Source organism: Bufo gargarizans, chromosome 5 (genome assembly GCF_014858855.1).
Source record: "Bufo gargarizans isolate SCDJY-AF-19 chromosome 5, ASM1485885v1, whole genome shotgun sequence".
In the NCBI taxonomy this organism is placed as follows: domain Eukaryota; kingdom Metazoa; phylum Chordata; class Amphibia; order Anura; family Bufonidae; genus Bufo; species Bufo gargarizans.
Genome location: NC_058084.1, coordinates 484,259,158 through 484,277,558, shown reverse-complemented (window position 1 = coordinate 484,277,558; position 18,401 = coordinate 484,259,158). Strand labels below are relative to the sequence as shown.

The window sequence follows — 18,401 nt, the reverse complement described above, 5'->3', positions numbered from 1 at the left end:
GCAGCTAATGGTGTCCTGGGTTCCTGTGTGGTTTGTGGTGTGTGCTGTGTCCTTTAATGTTGGTGTGGACACTAGCACTTGTGCACGGGTTCCAGTCAGTGTGTCTGTGGCAGGTAAGTGTGTTACTGGTTTCGCTTACCTGCCATCTCCTTTGGCTGTATGCGTTTCCCCTCCTTGCAGCCTGGCCTTAGTTAGAGACTCCTGTTCCTCCGCGTTGTGGATGAACAGGTCGTCTCTCCCCTGCTCCTAAGTGAGCGATTTTTCAGGGCGACTCAGGATATTAGGTATCCAGTGTATGAGCCGTCCCACCATCGGGGTCCACTCATATGGTGAGGAGTCAGGGAGAGGATTAGGGACGCTGTAGGAGGTGACCTGCTCCCTTATTACTCCTTTTTGGCCAGGCTGATCCCCTTTACCCTTTGACACTGCACGGTGGGAGGTTTCCCCCACTCCCCACCGTGACACTCTTTCAGCAGATTGTCTTACAGTCTCACTTTTATGGTATCAGACCCGATGGGCTAGCCTTCACTCCCTACATGTATCGGTGAGCCTTAGGTGCCCATGACCTTGTCACCTGTTTACTAGTTGTATTTCCTTTGGACCACTTTTGGTAGGTTCTAACCACTACTAGGCATTACCAGTAGAAAGAGGGAGGCGCTCATGCCGCTCTACAGAGCACTAGTGAGACCTCATCTGGAGTATTGTGCTGAGTACTGGAGACCATATCTCCAGAAGGATATTGATACTTTGGAGAGAGTTCAGAGAAGAGCTACTAAACTGGTACATGGATTGCAGGATAAAACTTACCAGGAAAGATTAAAGGCCCTTAACATGTATAGCTTGGAAGAAAGACGAGACAGAGGGGATAGGATAGAAACTGCTAAATACATAAAGGGAGTCAACAAGGTAAAAGAGGAAAGAATATTTAAAAGAAGAAAAACTGCTACAAGAGGACATCGTTTTAAATTAGAGGGGCAAAGGGTTAAAAGTAATATCAGGAAGTATTACTTTACTGAGAGAGTAGTGGATGCATGGAATAGCCTTCCTGCAGAAGTGGTAGCTGCAAATACAGTGAAGGAGTTTAAGCATGCATGGGATAGGCATAAGGCCATCCTTCATATAAGATAGGGCCAGGGGCTATCCATAGGATTCAGTATATTGGGCAGACTAGATGGGCCAAATGGTTCTTATCTGCCGACACATTCTATGTTTCTATGTTTACTTACCAGAAACATAACCCTCAAGACTGGCCATTTTGGAGGTGCTCTAGTCATCACGATTTGCCCCCTGTCAGAGCTCAGATCCTGACTCTTGCCTATTACTCCTGCTTCCAACACATCAAGAACTGGCTGATCGCTGTATGTTGTGCAGGGAGAGGTTTTCTGCAATGCGCCCACTAGGTGGCAGCGACGAGTAATTCTTTCTGATCTGGTTTTACAGCCTGTAAATTAACATGATCTATGAAAACTCATTTTTTGCTGTTCGGCCAAGCGCACAAATTCATACCATTTTCCTAATATCCCTATGTAAATTTCTATTATCCCTCAAAATGCTGAAGATAAAAATCAGCCGCTCTCACAAGCGTACAGCCAACGCCGCTACCACAGCAGTGACAGCCTGCGCAATATAACATCTCCGAAGGCGAATGTCTCCCCTGCCGTTCGGTGATGCATCCCCCTTATCGGGAGCTTTGTGTGAAGAATCTCGGGTGCATTATCCAGCCGATCCATCAGTCGTTAGATTTACACCCCTCCAATACTAAGAATGCGGCTACGTTACACAGAAACGCGGCTGGAATCAGAAAGTTTTATGTCGTAGGAGCTGAAAGGGCAGTGAAAAGGTTGTAAAAATGCTTTTGGTCGAGGGAGAGAATCTCCCCGGCGTCTTCTAAATGAAGAGATATTGTGTGAGAAGACACCGGGAAGAATCCTGGCTTTATGAAAGCCAAACCTCTGCTCATTGTAACTGGTGTTACTGGTGTGTGTGGACTTTCTGCATTCCCCTCGTCTGCCTGGGAGTAATAGTCTGCAGTCACAGTACCCTCTACCAGCAAATATAGCAGAGAACTTCATTATCTGCAGCAGTGGGAAAACTACGACCCTCATTATTCCAGGCCAATTCACACGACCGTGCTCGGTCCAGGAAACTGGGCGCGTATATCAGCCGTGTATCATCTTGCAGACGGACCGCGGCTCCGAACTGACTGCATCGTAGTGATTTATAATACAGTCAGTTCATGTCTGATAGACCCACGATCAGATAGGAGCTGACTGTATCCTAAATCGCTAATGTCCAGCTCCGGCAGTGGGAAAAGTAGCTGACTGGAGGGGGGAGGGCTGCTTTAGATGCTGCTATCTCCTGAATGGCAGCAGCTAGAAACATGCAACTGGTCTTTGTTTGCATTTTATTCATTTTGGACTAAAAATCATATTTTCAATTGGTCTTTATTAAAACTATTGAGCAGTTCTCTGTTTGTCTAGCTGTGTGACTGGTACTTTCACTCTAATAACCCTTATCTCTAATTTGCTAGGAGGTCATAAACACTGATTTAAGCCCTATTCTTATCATATAGCTGATCGGCGGGGGTGACGGGAGTCGGACCACCGCCGATCTGATATTGATGACCTATCCTGAGGATAGGTCATCGGTATTAAAAAGCCCGGAGAACCCCTTTAAGCAGGAAAGAGGCCGTATGTAATACATTCCTGCTGCTATTACAGCAACCAGGGCCGAAGATTACTCTGATCTCGGCACATTAACCTTTTAGATGCTGCAGTCAATTGCCACGGTGGCACTAAAAAGGCCCCTTTCACACGGGCGAGTATTTTTCACACGCGGATTAAACGCATTGCACCCACACTGAATACCGACCCATTCATTTCTATGGGGCTGTTCACATGAGCGGTGATTTTCACGCATCACTTATGCGTTGAGTGAAAATCGCAGCATGCTCTATTTTGTGCGTTTTTCACGTAACGCAGGCCCCATAGAAATGAATGGGGTTGCGTGAAAATCGCATGCATCCGCAAGCAAGTGCGGATGCGGTGCGATTTTCCACGCACTGTTGCTAGGAGACAATCGGGATGGAGACCCGATCATTATTATTTTCCCTTATAACATGGTTATAAGGGAAAATAATAGCATTCTGAATACAGAATGCATAGTAAAATAGCGCTGGAGGGGTTAATTTTTTTTTTTTTTTTTATAAAATAAAAATTATTTAACTCACCTTAGTCCACTTGTTCGCGTAGCCGGCATCTCCTTCTGTCTCCTTTGCTGAACAGGACCTGTGGTGAGCATTAATTACAGGTAAAAGACCTTTGGTGACGTCACTCCGGTCATCACCTGATCCATCACATGATCTTTTACTATGGTGATGGATCATGTGATGACCAGAGTGACGTCACCAAAGGTCCTTTACCTGTATTTAATGCTCACCACAGGTCCTGTTCAGCAAAGGAGACAGAAGGAGATGCCGGGCTTCGCGATCAAGTGGACTAAGGTGAGTTAAATATTTTTTTTTAACCCCTCCAGCGCTATTTTACTATGCGTTCTGTATTCACAATGCTATTATTTTCCCTTTATAACCATGTTATAAGGGAAAATAATACAATCTACAGAACACCGATCCCAAGCCCGAACTTCTGTGAAGAAATTTGGGTTTGGGTACCAAACATGCGCAATTTTTTTCACGCGAGTGCAAAACGCAATACAATGTTTTGCACTCACGCAGAAAAATCGCGGGTGTTCCCGTAACGCACCCGCACATTTTCCCGCAACGCCCGTGTGAAAGGGGCCAAAGGGTTTTATCACTTCAGAAAATAGCATTTATTATGTAGAGAAAGTTAAGGCACTTACTAATGTATTGTGATTGTCCATATTGCCTCCTTTGCTGGCAGGATTCATTTTTCTATCACATTATACACTGCTCGTTTCCATGGTTACAACCACCCTGCAATCCGCACCCGTTGTTTGTAGCTCTGTCACCGGAAGCCGGAGCTAGAACTGCACGGCACCGTCCATATTGTAGTGAAAAGTGCTTGTAACTGCAGCGCTGCTCCCGTTGTCTTCAGTGTCGTCCTGAAATGTTGACATAATAATACACATTATACAGAATTTTTTTCCCACAGAATCAATCTGCTCAGCTCCTCCTGCTCTGTAACATGCCGCTTGTAGCCTGCATTGCATTTTCATGGTGATAGGTTCCCTTTCAATAGGGCTGGACAAGCCCTTACCCTAACCCTGGGTTCACACCTAGGCGTTTCTCAAACGCGCGTTTCTCAAACGCGTTTTTGTCGCGCGTTTTATGCGCGGTTTTTTTAATAGTGAACGCACGTTTGACGCGCGTTTGGGTGATTGACAGCAGTGTTGTCCAAAGAGTCTATGGCCCAAACGCGCGTCAAACGCGCCAAAAAAAGCTCCTGTACTTGTTTGAGCGTCGGGCGTTTTACAGCGCGATCGTACGCGCTGTAAAACGCCCAGGTGTGAACCCTTCCCATAGGGAATCATTTGGTTCTTGCCTGTTGTGCGTTTTACAGCGCGTAGGAACGCGCTGTAAAACGCTCAGGTGTGAACCCAGCGTAAGTTCACACCTGAGCGTTTTACAGCGCGTTCAAATGCGCTGTAAAACGCTCAACACGTGAAAACCAATGCTTCCCTATGGCCCTGGTTCACACTTGAGCGTTTTACAGCGCGTTTGAACGCGCTGTAAAACGCCCGACGCATAAACAAGTACTTGAGCTTTTTTTGGGGCGTTTGTCGCGCGTTTGGGCCATAGACTCATTGGACAACACTGCAGTCAATCACACAAACGCGCGTCAAACGCGCGTTTACTATTGCAAAAAACGTGCGACAAATACGCGCGTCTCAGAAACGCTCAGGTGTGAACCCAGGGTTAAAGGGTTTGTCTCATCATGGACAATGGGGGCATATCGCTAGGATATGCCCCCCATTGTCTTATAGGTGCGGGTCCCACCAGTCCGGCCCCCCATAGAAGTGAATGGGAGCGTACCGCGCATGCGCAGCCCCCGCTCCCATTCATTTCTATGGGGCCGACGGAAATAGCCGAGCCATAGAAAATGAATTAAGGGCGCCCTCCTTCACTTGCGGGGCTCTGTTCTCGATATAGGTGCGGGTCCCAGCAGTGGGACCCGCACCTATAAGACAATGGGGGCATATCCTAGTGATATGCCCCCATTGTCCATGATGAGACAACCCCATCTTAGACAATGGGGGCATATCGCTAGGATATGCCCCCATTGTCTGATAGGTGCGGGTCCCACCTCTGGGACCCGCACCTACAAGGAGAAGGGAGCGGAGAAACTTGAGGAGGGCGCACTGCGCATGCGCAGCCGCCCTCCGTTCATTTCTATGGAGCCGCCGAAAATAGCGGAGTGCTGGCTCGGCTATTTCTGTCGGCCCCATAGAAAAGAATGGGCGCTCTGGCCGCGCATGCGCGGTGCGCTCCTATTCACTTCAATGGGAGAGGCGGGGAGCTGCGCCTGGTGGTGGACTGGCCCCTGGAAACCCGGGGTCCTCCAGCCACAACTCTCCCCGGCTCCGTTCTCCTTGTAGGTGCGGGTCCCACAGGTGAAAAGCTGAGATAAAAGCTGATCCCTCTGTAATCGGCCTGTAGCATGGCCAGCGGTGAAAAAAAGTAGAAGAAAAATAAATAAAAAAAATTGGATTTGAAACTGCATTTTTTTTCCCACCTCTCCCATAAATAAATGAAGAGATTAAATTTCAAAGTTATAAGTTCCTGAAAGCTGTCCAAAAAAATCCTCTTCTTCCTAAAAAAAAAAACCAACAAAAAACTGAATTCAGTCTGCCTTATAGCTACGTCAGTGAAAAATGTAAAAGTTACATCTCTTGGAAAGCAGCGACTAAAATAAAAATCTGTGTTCTGTAAGCCTGGACTTTAGGGGGTTAAGCACGGTGCGTTGCTGGCTGTATACCCCTGCGCTGTGTTCTCCTTGCTGCGGTCAGGACTGTGCTTAGACGCAGTTTGTGTGAAAGCCTCTGCTCATTAGGATTTAATGCAGGCAGGTCGTTTAATCAATAAATTAATGGAGCTTGCCCAGCGCTACAAATCTCGCTTGAAGGTGCCGTTTTGCGAATCCTCTGTCCTGCCAAGTCTTTCGGAGTCGTCCCTGGAGTTTCATCTCTGGAGTTGAAACTCTGTCAGTGACTGATCGTGGATCTTAGTAGTCTGTGCGCCGTCAGCCTGCCCCGCGGTGCGTCACAGATATTCTCCGATTTCAGTCTTTCGGGCTATCTGCATGATGATGAATATATACAGTTCTGACATCTCCAGTGTAGAAATGAGTTGTGAAAAACTGCATTTGGTTTTTAAAGGGAGTCGGTCAGCAGTTTTGAGCATGCACAACTGCTGGCAGCACTAGGTAGGGGCTGGGGACAGCAGGAGCTTTTATTATCAGGAGTAGTGTGATTATGAGGTTTTGTTCTGCTAGTTTTAGCATTGTGAAGTGCTCTCTGCTTTAAGCTTCTTCATAGCCCCTCTGCTCTGAGTGACAGCTGTAGCATCCAACAGGGAGACCAGTCCAGCTGTCACAGAGGGGAGGGGCTGTGAAGCAGCTCAAATGCAGACAGCACTTCAAAGTGAAGCTCCACCTCCTGGTTGCTTGCAGGAGCAGAACATTGCAGCATAAAACTTCATATTCGCATGGTCAAAACTGCTGACAGACTCCCATTAAAGATTTGAAGTATTCTATGTATAACAAACATATCAAGTGTGAACTATATTGTAAAAATGTAGCTTTAGTTACCAGGTACTAATTCTTTGCTCCACGGCTACATTTATAATTCTGCTGGTCTTTTCTTGGCTGTGAGCTCTAAAGTTTACCTCCAGTTGTGAATGAAAATCCATATGAATCAATACTTGCTGTAATCTTTAACTCTGATGGCTACAGAATTGTGAATTCAGCTCTGGTCAATAATGCAGTTTGTTGACTATTTGCCCCTTTTACCTAAAAACCCTAATTATAGCACAGTGGCTTGTTGGTGAGTCAGTCATCCTCGGCACCCAATAGTGTACATGAACTGAACAGTGAGTGCAGCTCTGGAGTGTAATACAGGATGTAACTCAGGATGGTTACTCGATAAGTAATGTATGTACACAGTGATCCCACCAGCAAAATAGTGAGTACAGCTCTGGAGTATAACTCAGGATAAGTAATGTATGTACACAGTGACTGCACCAGCAGAATAGTGAGTACAGCTCTGGAGTATAATACAGGATGTAACTCAGGATCAGTACAGGATAAGTAATGTATGTACACAGCGACTGCACCAGCAGAATAGTGAGTACAGCTCTGGAGTATAACTCAGGATAAGTAATGATATGTCTGTACGCAGTGACTGCACCAGCAGAATAGTGAGTGCAGCTCTGGAGTATAATACAGGATGTAACTCAGGATCAGTACAGGATAAGTAATGTAATGTATGTACACAGTGACTGCACCAGCAGAATAGTAAGTGCAGCTCTGGGGTATAATACAAGATGTACCGTAACTCAGGATCAGTACAGGATAAGTATTGTAATGTATGTACACAGTGACTCCACTAGCAGAATAGTGAGTGCAGCTCTGGAGTATAATACAGGATGTAACTCAGGATCAGTACAGGATAAGTAATGTATGTACACAGCGACTGCACCAGCAGAATAGTGAGTGCAGCTCTGGAGTATAGTACAGGATGTAACTCAGGATCAGTACAGGATAAGTAATGTATGTACACAGCGACTGCACCAGCAGAATAGTGAGTGCAGCTCTGGAGTATAATATAGGATGTAACTCAGGATCAGTAGAGAAGTACACGATTGCTTTATTTAGCTGCAGATCCGCCAATCTAGGCTCCTCTTCCGCCATCCCACATGGCCACACCGCCTCTCCGACTACCTGATGCATACTGTTAATATGGTAGCCCAAGACCCTTCCTCCTGCCCTTGATTTGGCCAGCACTACTCACGTGAACCATGTGGGCCAATGCAAGTAGAAAGTGTCTTGGACTTCTGATGCACATTACTGACCCTGTAGATGGGGTAAGCTTAGGCCGGTGTCTAGATCTGCACCAGATTTAACTCGGGGGCTCAGGCTGGATGATGAATGTGGTGCAGGGACTGACTGACTCTATACCAACTATCGGCTGGTTTACTTTGAGACAGAGTCTTACGCCAGAATTGCTGCACAGTTTAAGTGCAAAATGGCGCAACATAGGCCCTGCTCCCTTTCCCATTCCCATGAACTCCTGCCCCACCCCTTGTCGATCATGTCGGAAAAAGTGTAGAAACCCCAATATGCGCCACTTTAGACATATATTTGGAGCAGACACAGAAAATCTGGGCCAGTGTTTATCAGTCTGAGAAGCGGCACGCCATCTTGGATGGCAGATAAGGAGCCCGGGAATTGGTGTTCTGCTCGTTTCCTAATTTATGTTATTTTTTTATTTTATTTTTTTCTTGAACTGGAGGGTCACTTCAAATTTTTCTTTTTTTTTCTTTTTCTTTTTTTGTCTTTTAGCCTTTCTCACAACTCCTGTCTTATGTTGTGTATTTCAGGAAACAGGAGGAGAGAGTGCAACACGTTCGAAAGAAATTAGAAGAGGCATTAATGGCCGACATACTTGCACGAAGCGCTGAAAGTGACACAGAGAGTTCTGTGGAAACATAATTTTCTGTCTTTGGTAAGAACACCTAATGTGTTTGTATGTGCACATATCCCATAGAACTAGAATAACAGGACCCCTTTAGGCTTAAAGGGACACTGACAGGCCCAATAAGCATATTTAGGTATATATATGACAGTACAGGTCTTCTAAAGTGTATTAAAATCATACAAGTATCCCCCCTGTACACCAGTAAACTGAAGTTTTATAACCTGCTTGAATCGTCTTCAATCTGCCCAAGGGGCAGCGTTTCATCTCCACTTGGGGCCAGACAGCCGCCCCCCAACTGCCGGTTTGAATCGCCGCCCAGCTCATCAATATGCACTTCGCTGGGCGGCTACTACTGTCCCCGACTTCACAAGATCCGGCGCATGCCCAATACAATCCTATTGGCATCGGCCTCCGTCTCATCTTCAGCGCATGCGCCCGGCACCCCCACTGGCCGGGAGCATCGCGCCTGCGTACAGTAAGCATCTTAGAGACCGCTTCAGCCTCTGCATTATGCGCATGCGTCGGGCACTGTTCAGCGCAGCGCTTCAGAGCGGGGACAGCAGAAGCCGCCCAGCAAAGTGAAATATTGATGAGCTGGGCGGCGCTTCAAAACGGCAGTTGGGGGGCGGCTTGCTGGGCGCAAGTGTAGATGAAACGCCGCCCCTTGGGCAGATTGAAGACGATTCAAGCAAGTTATAAAACTTCAGTTTACTGTATTTATAAGGTGGACAGGGGGGATACTTAGATGATTTTAATACACTTTATAAGACCTGTACATATATATATATATATATATATATATATATATATATATATATATATATATATATACACACCTAAATATGCTTATTGGGCCTGTCAGTGTCCCTTTAAAGGGGGTTCTCGAGGATTGATTTAAAATGGCCGCCAGCAACCTGTCCTAGAATGTGAGCAGGATTGGTTGCCTACACTTGCATAGCGGCTTAGGAGGGTGAGAGGATGGGTCCTCGCCACACTCTGGCACTTGTCTATACTACATATTGGTGAGCGTTCCTGTCAGGCTGCTCAGTCATGATGGCATATCGTAGGCAGGATCGCATCATCCCCATCCGTTGTACAGCAGAGCAGTGGGTTGTGAGGCACCCTCACCCTCTTGGGCTTCTCTGCAAGTGGTGGCGACCAGTCCTGCTCACATTCTAGGACCGGTTACTGGCGGCCATTTTAAATCATTCCTGGACAACCCCTTTAATTACACCAATTAACAATTCTGTGTTGAATAAAGGGGCTATGTCATCACAAGTATCCTAGCGATACGACACCAATGTCTGATAGGTGCGGGTCCCACCTCGACGACCTCCACCTATCTCTAGAATGCACGGCTACCCTCCATTAGTTTCTATAGGACTGTTTAAATTAGCCGAGCTTGCCTCTTTCTGTCCGCTCCATAGAAGTGAATGGAGCAGTGGCCGTGCATGGCGATTTTCAGCACTCCCACAAAAATAAATAGGGGGTGGCGGCACGTGTGTGGTCCGCTCCCCTTCACTTCGCTGGCTCCATTCTAGAGATGGGTGCGGGTCCCAGAGGTGGGACCCACACCTATCAGACATTGGTGGCATATCCTAGCAATATGTCACCAGTGCTTAAATGACACAACCCCTTTAATTTTCAGAATCCATTTATATTTCTAATAAACCGGACTCTCCTTTTCTGATACAGAGCTCCAAACCTCCTACTTCCCATCACGCAGGGTAGTGTCTAAAAATCCCATGCACCGTAAGGACTTTCTGATGTCGCAGGGTCACAAGCCTCGTTCCCAAACTCACCATGCACCTAAGGCTACTTTCACATCTGCGTTGTTAATTCCGGTATTGAGATTCGGCAGAGGATCTCAATACTGGAATTAAACGGATCCGTTTTGATTTTGCACATCAGGAGGAATCCGTTCTGTTAGGGTCCATTCACACGTCTGTATGTGTTTTGCGCAAAACACGAACACCGGCAATGTGCGTTCCGCATTTTGCGGACCGCACATCGCCAACACTCTCATAGAAAAGGCTTTTTCTTGTCCGCAATTGCGGACAAGAATAGGACATGTTCTATTTTTTGGGGCGGAACGGAAGTGCGGATCCGCAAATGTGGATGCGAACAGCACATTCCGGCCCCATTGAAAATTAATGGGTCCGCACCTGTTCTGCAAAATTGCGGAATGGATGCAGACCCATTTTGCGGACGTGTGAAATCAAAACATAAAAAATTGATCCATCACTAAAGACATTAAAAGTCAATGGGTGACGGATCCGTTTTTTAGGCTTCTAAAAGAAGAGATCCGTCACTATTGACTTGCGTTGTTTTTTATTTTTCCCCGTTTTTATGACCGGACACAAAACCACAGCTTGCAGTAGTTTTGCGTCCATTCACAAAATGGAATCCTGCCGGAACGGAGGACATCCTGATGCATCCTGAACGGATCTCCTTCCATTCAGAATGCATTAGAACTAAACGGGAACGTATTTTTCTGGTATTGAGATCCTCTGCTGGATCTCAATACCGGAAAACGACAACGCAAGTGTGAAAGTAGCCTTACTGAACACCGCATCATTAGGCTTTATTTTTTTATATTACTAATTATTATTACCACAGCGCATGGGTACACATGACCCCTGATGGTATATCCTACTTCTGCTTCAAAGCCATGTGACTTTAGCATGTCAGGTGACCTTGCGACGTCAGAAGATCTTTATGGCTCATGGGATTTAGTCTCTAGGCTTCACACAGCTGTGCAATAATGGGGTTCTGCAGTTCTTTTAAACTGATCGGCGGGGGTCCAACACCCCGGACCCCTGCTGATCAGCTGTTTGAGAAGGCAGTGGCGCTGGCAGTAGCACCGCGGCCTTCTCGCTGTTTACCGCCGGCCCAGTGACGTCACGACTAGCATCACTGGCCTGGGTGCGGCTAAACTCCATTCAAGTGAACAGAGCTTCGCCTCGCCCAGGCCAATAATACTAGTCGTGACGTCACTGGGCCTGAGGGAAACCGAGAGAAGGTCGCGGCGCTCCTGCCAGCGCCGATGCCTTCTCAAACAGCTGATCAGCAGGGGTCCCGGGTGTCGGATAGATCATCATTTTAAAAGAACTGCAGAACCCCTTTAAGCAAATAATAAACCACATATGCTCCCCCTAGTGGTGATTTACACTGTTCACATTGAGCTCTATGGGCTGTCCATGTAATATGCAGACGTTTTCAGTCCTCCAGCACAAGAGATGCACTCTTTGCTTTGGCTTATAAATGAGGACCCTCAATGGGTGACAACCTCCCACTTTATAAAGCTCTGAGGATGCCATAATCGCCTATGGGTAATGGATGGCACTGTCTGGCATCTGTCTAGTATACATATTTATCGGGAAGCTTCCCCAGGTGCTTATGACTATACCGGGCCCCGTGGACGACTGTGGGGGCCCAGCATCTGATAGCAGGCCCTCCTACGAGTCCTCCCGTGACTCCCCAAATATCACCCCCTCTTCTCTCACTTCTCCATACAATAGTGACAGCACAGCATGAGAGAAGCGATGCTAGCTCCGATTCCGGCAGTTACGGCTGGAGCCCAACCATGTATTACAGCCGGATCCCCCATTGTCATCTCCCACAGACATTGGGCCGTGCAAGACCGTTATCACCAGCATTAAGTAAATCGCGTATCATAAAGGGTTTCTGTAGAATTAGAATAAAGGGTCTGCTTGTAATTCAAGAAACGGCGCCACCCTTGTTCTATAGGCTGTGTCTGGTACTGCACCATTAAATTAAACTGAATGAATTGCAATAAAAAACACAGCCACAGACAAAAGTACAGTTTTGTGTGGTTCTGCCTCCAATATCTCTTATGCCACCTTTATAACATTTTCTATCATAATGTTATGTATTATTTCATTTTTTTGCCACTTTTGTGTGGTTCTGCCCCCCAAACCCCATATATAACCATTGCAAAATGTATTCTCATCATATTTAATATATTCTTTTTTTTCTTTGCAGGTACCATGGCTATTTAAGAATAAATGCAATTCCTGGTTCTCCCCTTACAATAAAGACACCTGCACATTTATATAGGATTTTTTTTAATTTTAATCGCATCGATCCAATGCCTTCCTAGAATTCTATTTTTTGATGTATATATCTATATTATTATGGAACAGAGCGATTTTTATTTTGTCTGACTTTTTAAATGTAAAGCAATATTAATAATCCAGCCTCAGTTTTATCTATCAGGTTCCAGGCCGCCGGTGTCCTGAGCAGATTTTTTTTATTCTTAATATTAATAATCCCATGACGTGCCTTCTTTATTTTATTTTTTTTTATTTTATTTCTGATTGGCGTTTCTGGTAATTCCACTTTATTTAAATCCCTTTTTGTACCTCAGAGACGTGTGGACGCTTATCGACATCTTCTATTTAAATATAAAAAAAAGAATAAAAAAATAAAGAATTTATGTGCAATTATTCCCGCCTGTTCTCTCCTTGCAATCCGGAATCCGGACCCATTCATTTCAATGGGTCTGTGTACATGAGCTCTGGTTTTCACGCATCACTTGTGCGTTGCGTGAAAAATCGCAGCATGTTCTATATTCAGCGATTTTCTTGGCCCCATAGAAGTGAATGGGGCTGCGTGAAAATCGCTAAGTGCGGATGCAATGCCTTTTTCACTAATGGTTGCTAAATGATGATGTTTGTAAGCATTCAGTTTTTTTATCACGCGCGTGCAAAACGCATTAAATCGCTGAACGCAGACAAAACTGACTGACTTTGCGAAATCGCACATTTTTTTTTACCGAATGCATTCGCAAAGCATCCGGACCTAATCTGCACACGCTCATCTGCAAGGGTCCTAACTGTCACAGCTTCTAACAGAAGATATGGCTGGTGGCAGTTGAAGATTTAAACTGAGCGCGTGCGACCACCTCAGTGAGGTGGACAAGAAATAGAAGAAACAGCAGGTGGCGCTATGCAGATACATTTTATTGACTAGCTCAGCGTCTATACAATTTTTTTTTAATCGCATGTAATTACAAAAGTATTCAGATCCAGGGGCTGGATTGAAAAATGTAGAATATTTTTTGTGGCACGACCCCTTTAATCAACGTTTTTGAGAGGGAAAAAAAAGTTGTGGACTGAAAGTGTCCCGTCTATCATCACGTTCACCACTTGCAAACTATAAGCAGGGGGGGATGAGAACCTTGGTGCAGGAACGTCAGTGAATCGGTAAGTGTCTGTTTTTGTCTTTATGCTAATCACTTTCAGGGTCATAATCAAAACTGCTTTAGGGGGTCAGACAACTGCTTTAAAGGGGTTTTCTCATCTCAGACATGGCATCAATGTCGGATAGGTGCCGGTACCACCTCCGGAACGGGCTCCCTGAAGTGAAGGGAGAGCAACAGAGCCGCCACGTCCACCCTCCGTCCACCGCTTTCGATATTGGCCAAGTGAGCTCGTGTGGCTATTTTCGGGACTCTCGTAACCGTGACTGGTGAGCACGCTGCCTCTTTCTAGAGACAGGTGAGGGTCTCAGAGGGGTTGTTGGGTGGGACGGATCAGAAAATTAAACTGTCTTTCATCCTTGTCCCAGGAGATCAACCCCCGTTAGAGATGTCTGGCATCTTAGTCGAGCTGAATGTGTATGATGGCTGCCGACCAAACCAGCATTCAACTAATGGGTAGCTTATGTATACAGCTCCTCACAGACCTGTGTGGTCCCTTCTAGCAGACATGTTCCTTTCTTTCTTTATTGAGAGTGGCCCAGGTAGGATCAGACTATACAGAATTTGTAGTCATAGAAACACATCGAACTACAAAGGAGCTGTGTACTGAAAACTGATCTTTTTTTTTTTTTCTTCTTTAAATCAAGACTATTTGCAACTTTTGACATTTCTTTTATGCATTGGATCAGTAGAACAAATACTAAATTCCACTATTCCTTAGAAACGAGAAGATAGGAATACATTTTTTATCCGTTTCCTTAGTTTGGATGAAAAAACTGGGTGACAACAAATATGGCTGACATTCCATTACACAGAGTATTATCTGGACTGAATGCAATGGTAACAAGAGCTCTGCTATGAGAAGTACTAGACACGTTTTTCAGACTCTGGATCTGAATATTCCCCAGTCACTGACAGCCAGCATGGATCTTGACATTAATGAGGAATTGAAACACAAAGACTGGCTTTTTACTTGTCTTTTGCGCTGGCTTTGCGCCTAATTTATGACAAGGCATGCGCCCTTTCATAAATTAGGTGCAGTTTGTGCGCCTGGTGAAAAAATTAGACCAGTGCCCGGCTGGAGTAGTTTTTCACTCCTGTTTCCAAGTGTAAATGTATTGGGGTGAAAGTCCCATCACGTCTCTGACACTCCTTCGACATTCCTATGCGGCGTAAAACGCTGGTGCGGCAAAATATTGTCGCACAGGCATTTAAAAAGTTGCAAAAAGTTGCAAAAAGTGGGGGGGGGGGGGGGCGTACAACAATTGTATACCAAAAACTGGTACAAAAAGGAAAAAGTTATGGTGTTCAAAATAGGGTGACACAAAAACGAATTTTTATTTTTTTAGTTTTTTTTTTTTATTGTGCAAAAGTAGTAAAATAAAAAAACCTGTATACATTTTGTATCAACGTAATCGTACTGACCCCGAGAATGAAGTTAGCATGTCACTTATAGTGCATGGCGATCGCCGTAAAATTGGAACCCAGAAAACAAATCCAAATGGATTGTGTAAATGCATATTATTTTTTTTATTTTTATTTTTTTTATTACCCCCAAAAATCAAAAAAGGTGAATCAATAAATCCTGTGTGCCCCAAAATGTCGTTTTAAAAATACAACTCGGCTCGCAAGAAACAAGCCTTCATCTACAGGGACGGAAAACTAAAAAAGTTACAACACGTGGCGTGCGACAAATAAAAATAAAAAGTATGGTCTTAAAGGGGTTGTCCAGGATTTTAGTATTGATGGCCTATTCTCGGGAAAGGCCATCAATAGCTAATCGGCTGTTTTGGGGAAGCTCTGATGTTGGAACTCCACCTTGTAATGGATGCTGCTGTCTACTGCAGTACTCGTTTCAATGGGAGCAGCGCTGCAGTAATCAGCTGCATCCATGGAGGGAGCTGTATAGTTCTAGCTCTGATTTATGGCGCCTGAGCTACTGCAGAACTTTTGATTGACAGGGTATGGGGTGTTGGACCCCTGCCTATTTAGATATTGATGGCTTATCCGTCATAATAGAAGTCTATGGGCTGCATAACGGATCCGTCCCGTTTCCGTTATGCAGGTGAGTCCTCTTCTGCATAACGAAAACGGGATGCATCCGCTATGCAGCCCATAGACTTCTATTATGACGGAATAAATAAACGGAATGCCTATAAAGGCATCCCGTCATAGAATTGCGTTATGGTCCATGGTAACGGAATCCATAACCCAATTCACCTTTTACCAGTAAAAATAAAATAAAAAATCGCAAACAAATTTCATAACCGGAAATTCGCTTATCTCTAGTTGCAATGATCTCACTATAAAGATCTATGGCTGATGTCCCCTCCTCCTTCCTCCATCTTAGAAACCGTCAAAATAAATACCACTTAGGGTCCATTCAGATCCGCAAAACACGGACACCTGCAATGTGCGATCCGCAATTTGCGGACCGCACAACACAGACACTATAATAGAAAATGTTCTATTTTTTTTCAGGAACGTAATTGCGGATCCCGAAAAAATGGATGGGGATCCCAAAAAATGCGGATTCGCATCCGTTCCAGCCCCATTGAAAGTGAATAGGTCCGCAAATTGCGAAACGAATGCAGACCCAAATTATGGATGTGTGAATGGACCCTTACAGTGGTTTTGAAAGTTTGTGAAACTTAATTTTTTTTATTTATTTTTTTACCTAAAACTACCTCAAAGCCCTAAAAGTAGATAAAGATAACTAAATAAAACAAATTAGTCAAAAATATTAATATTAAGAGAAATGATCCAATATTGAGTGGGGAAAAAAGTATGTGAACCTTTAGGATTAGCAGATAATGTGAAGGTGAAATTGATTTCAGTCAATGAGATGACAATCAGGTATGAGTGGTCGACCTGTTTTATGGAAAGAACCGGGATCTATTGGGTCTCTTTCACACGAGCGAATGCCATGCGGGTAATCTGCTTCGTGAAAGAGAGACAAGCCCCGTTCCGGACAGCAGAGACACGGAGCATTAACATGAATAATAATGCTCCATGCCTCTCTTTGATTTTGTAGTAAAAAGACCACAGAGAGGCAAAGAGCATTATCAATCATGGTAATGCTCAGTGTCTCTGCTGTCCGGTACTGGGCTTGGCACTTTCACGCAGTGGATTCCACGCACGGGATCCGTTCGTGTGAAAGAGCCCTTAAAGCCTGATCTTCAGAACACATTTGTGGACGTGTATCATGCCACAAACCAAGGAGATTTGTGTGGACCTCAAAAGAGGAGTTGTTGATACTCATCAGGCTGGGAAAGGTTGCAAAACCATTTCTAAAGGGTTTGGACTCCACCAGTCCACGGTCAAACAGATTGTGTACAAATGGAGAAATTCAAGACCATTATTACCGTCCTCAGGAGTGGTTGACCAATAAAGATCATGCCAAGAGCAAGGTGTGTAATAGTCCATGAGGCCACAAAGGAAGTAGAACACAAGATAACCTCTAAGCAATTAAAAGCCTTTCTCTGATTTAGTTAATGTTCATCAGGAGGACACTGAACAAGACTGGTGTGCATGGCAGAATTGCAAGGAGAAAGCTGCGGCTCTTCAAAAAGAACATTGCTGCTCATCTGCAGTCTGCTAAAGATCACCTGGACAAAACAGAAGGCTATTGGAGCAATGTTTTGTATACGGATGAGACCAAGATAGAACTTTTTGGTTAAATGGGAAGCGTTAGGTTTGCAGAATGCAACACGCTGCATTCGAGCATATAAACCTTATCCCATCTGTGAAATATGGTGGTGGTAGGATCATGGTTTGAGCCTGGTTTCCTGCATCTGGGCCAGAATGGCTTCCCATCATTGTTGAAAGAATGAATTCTGAATTATATCGGCAAATTCTAAAGGAAAATGTCAGGACATCTGTCTGTGAGCTGAATCGCAAGACAACGTGGGTCGTGCAGCAATACAACGACCCTAAGCACACAAGTTGTTCTACCAAAGAATGGACAAAAATGGATGAGCGAATTGGTTTTACTGGTTTGGGATTAGTTCCGAATTTCAGAAAAAAGTTCAGAATCGCATGAAGCTGAATTTTTTTTGTGGTTGAGAGAGAGATATTAGTATACAAACCTGTGTTTCTTGACAATATATATGTGTTGTCTAACTAGTACTCTTTATCATTATGGAGAGTCCCTAGTATGCGGAGTACATGTGCGCAGTATTGTAGACCAGGCAATGCACCTATGGGTTTCAGAGAAAGATATTCAGTTTAGCTTTCCTAAGCTTATCTTTTGCCAGCAGATGTTAGACATGATAATTTGCTTGCTAATATTTTCCCTAGAAATCAAGAGAGGCGTTGTCTAGCCTACAATAGTCATCACTTATATCAACTGGTCTCCATAATAGAAATAGTATCCACCCAGAGGTTCCCCCCCAAGGCCTAGCAACTAGAAAAGTTGTTCTCATCTGCTTTGCTCGGATACATATTGTTGAGAAACATCGGTTTGTAAATCAGTGTCTGTCTCTAATCTACTTGTAGGAAAATC

General features: G+C 44.8%; 1 protein-coding gene across 1 annotated transcript in view; it reads left to right on the top strand.

Annotated features, from left to right (window-relative positions):
* LOC122939226 (methyl-CpG-binding domain protein 2) overlaps window positions 1-13,126 on the top strand; it is a 38,859-nt gene extending 25,733 nt beyond the window's left edge. The window contains exons 6-7 of the mRNA XM_044295263.1: window positions 8,576-8,700; window positions 12,679-13,126. Of these exons, the coding sequence (XP_044151198.1) occupies window positions 8,576-8,687 (112 nt within the window). The 3' untranslated portion in view covers window positions 8,688-8,700; window positions 12,679-13,126. The remainder of the gene's footprint in view (window positions 1-8,575; window positions 8,701-12,678) is intronic.
* Window positions 13,127-18,401: the final 5,275 nt, after the last annotated feature.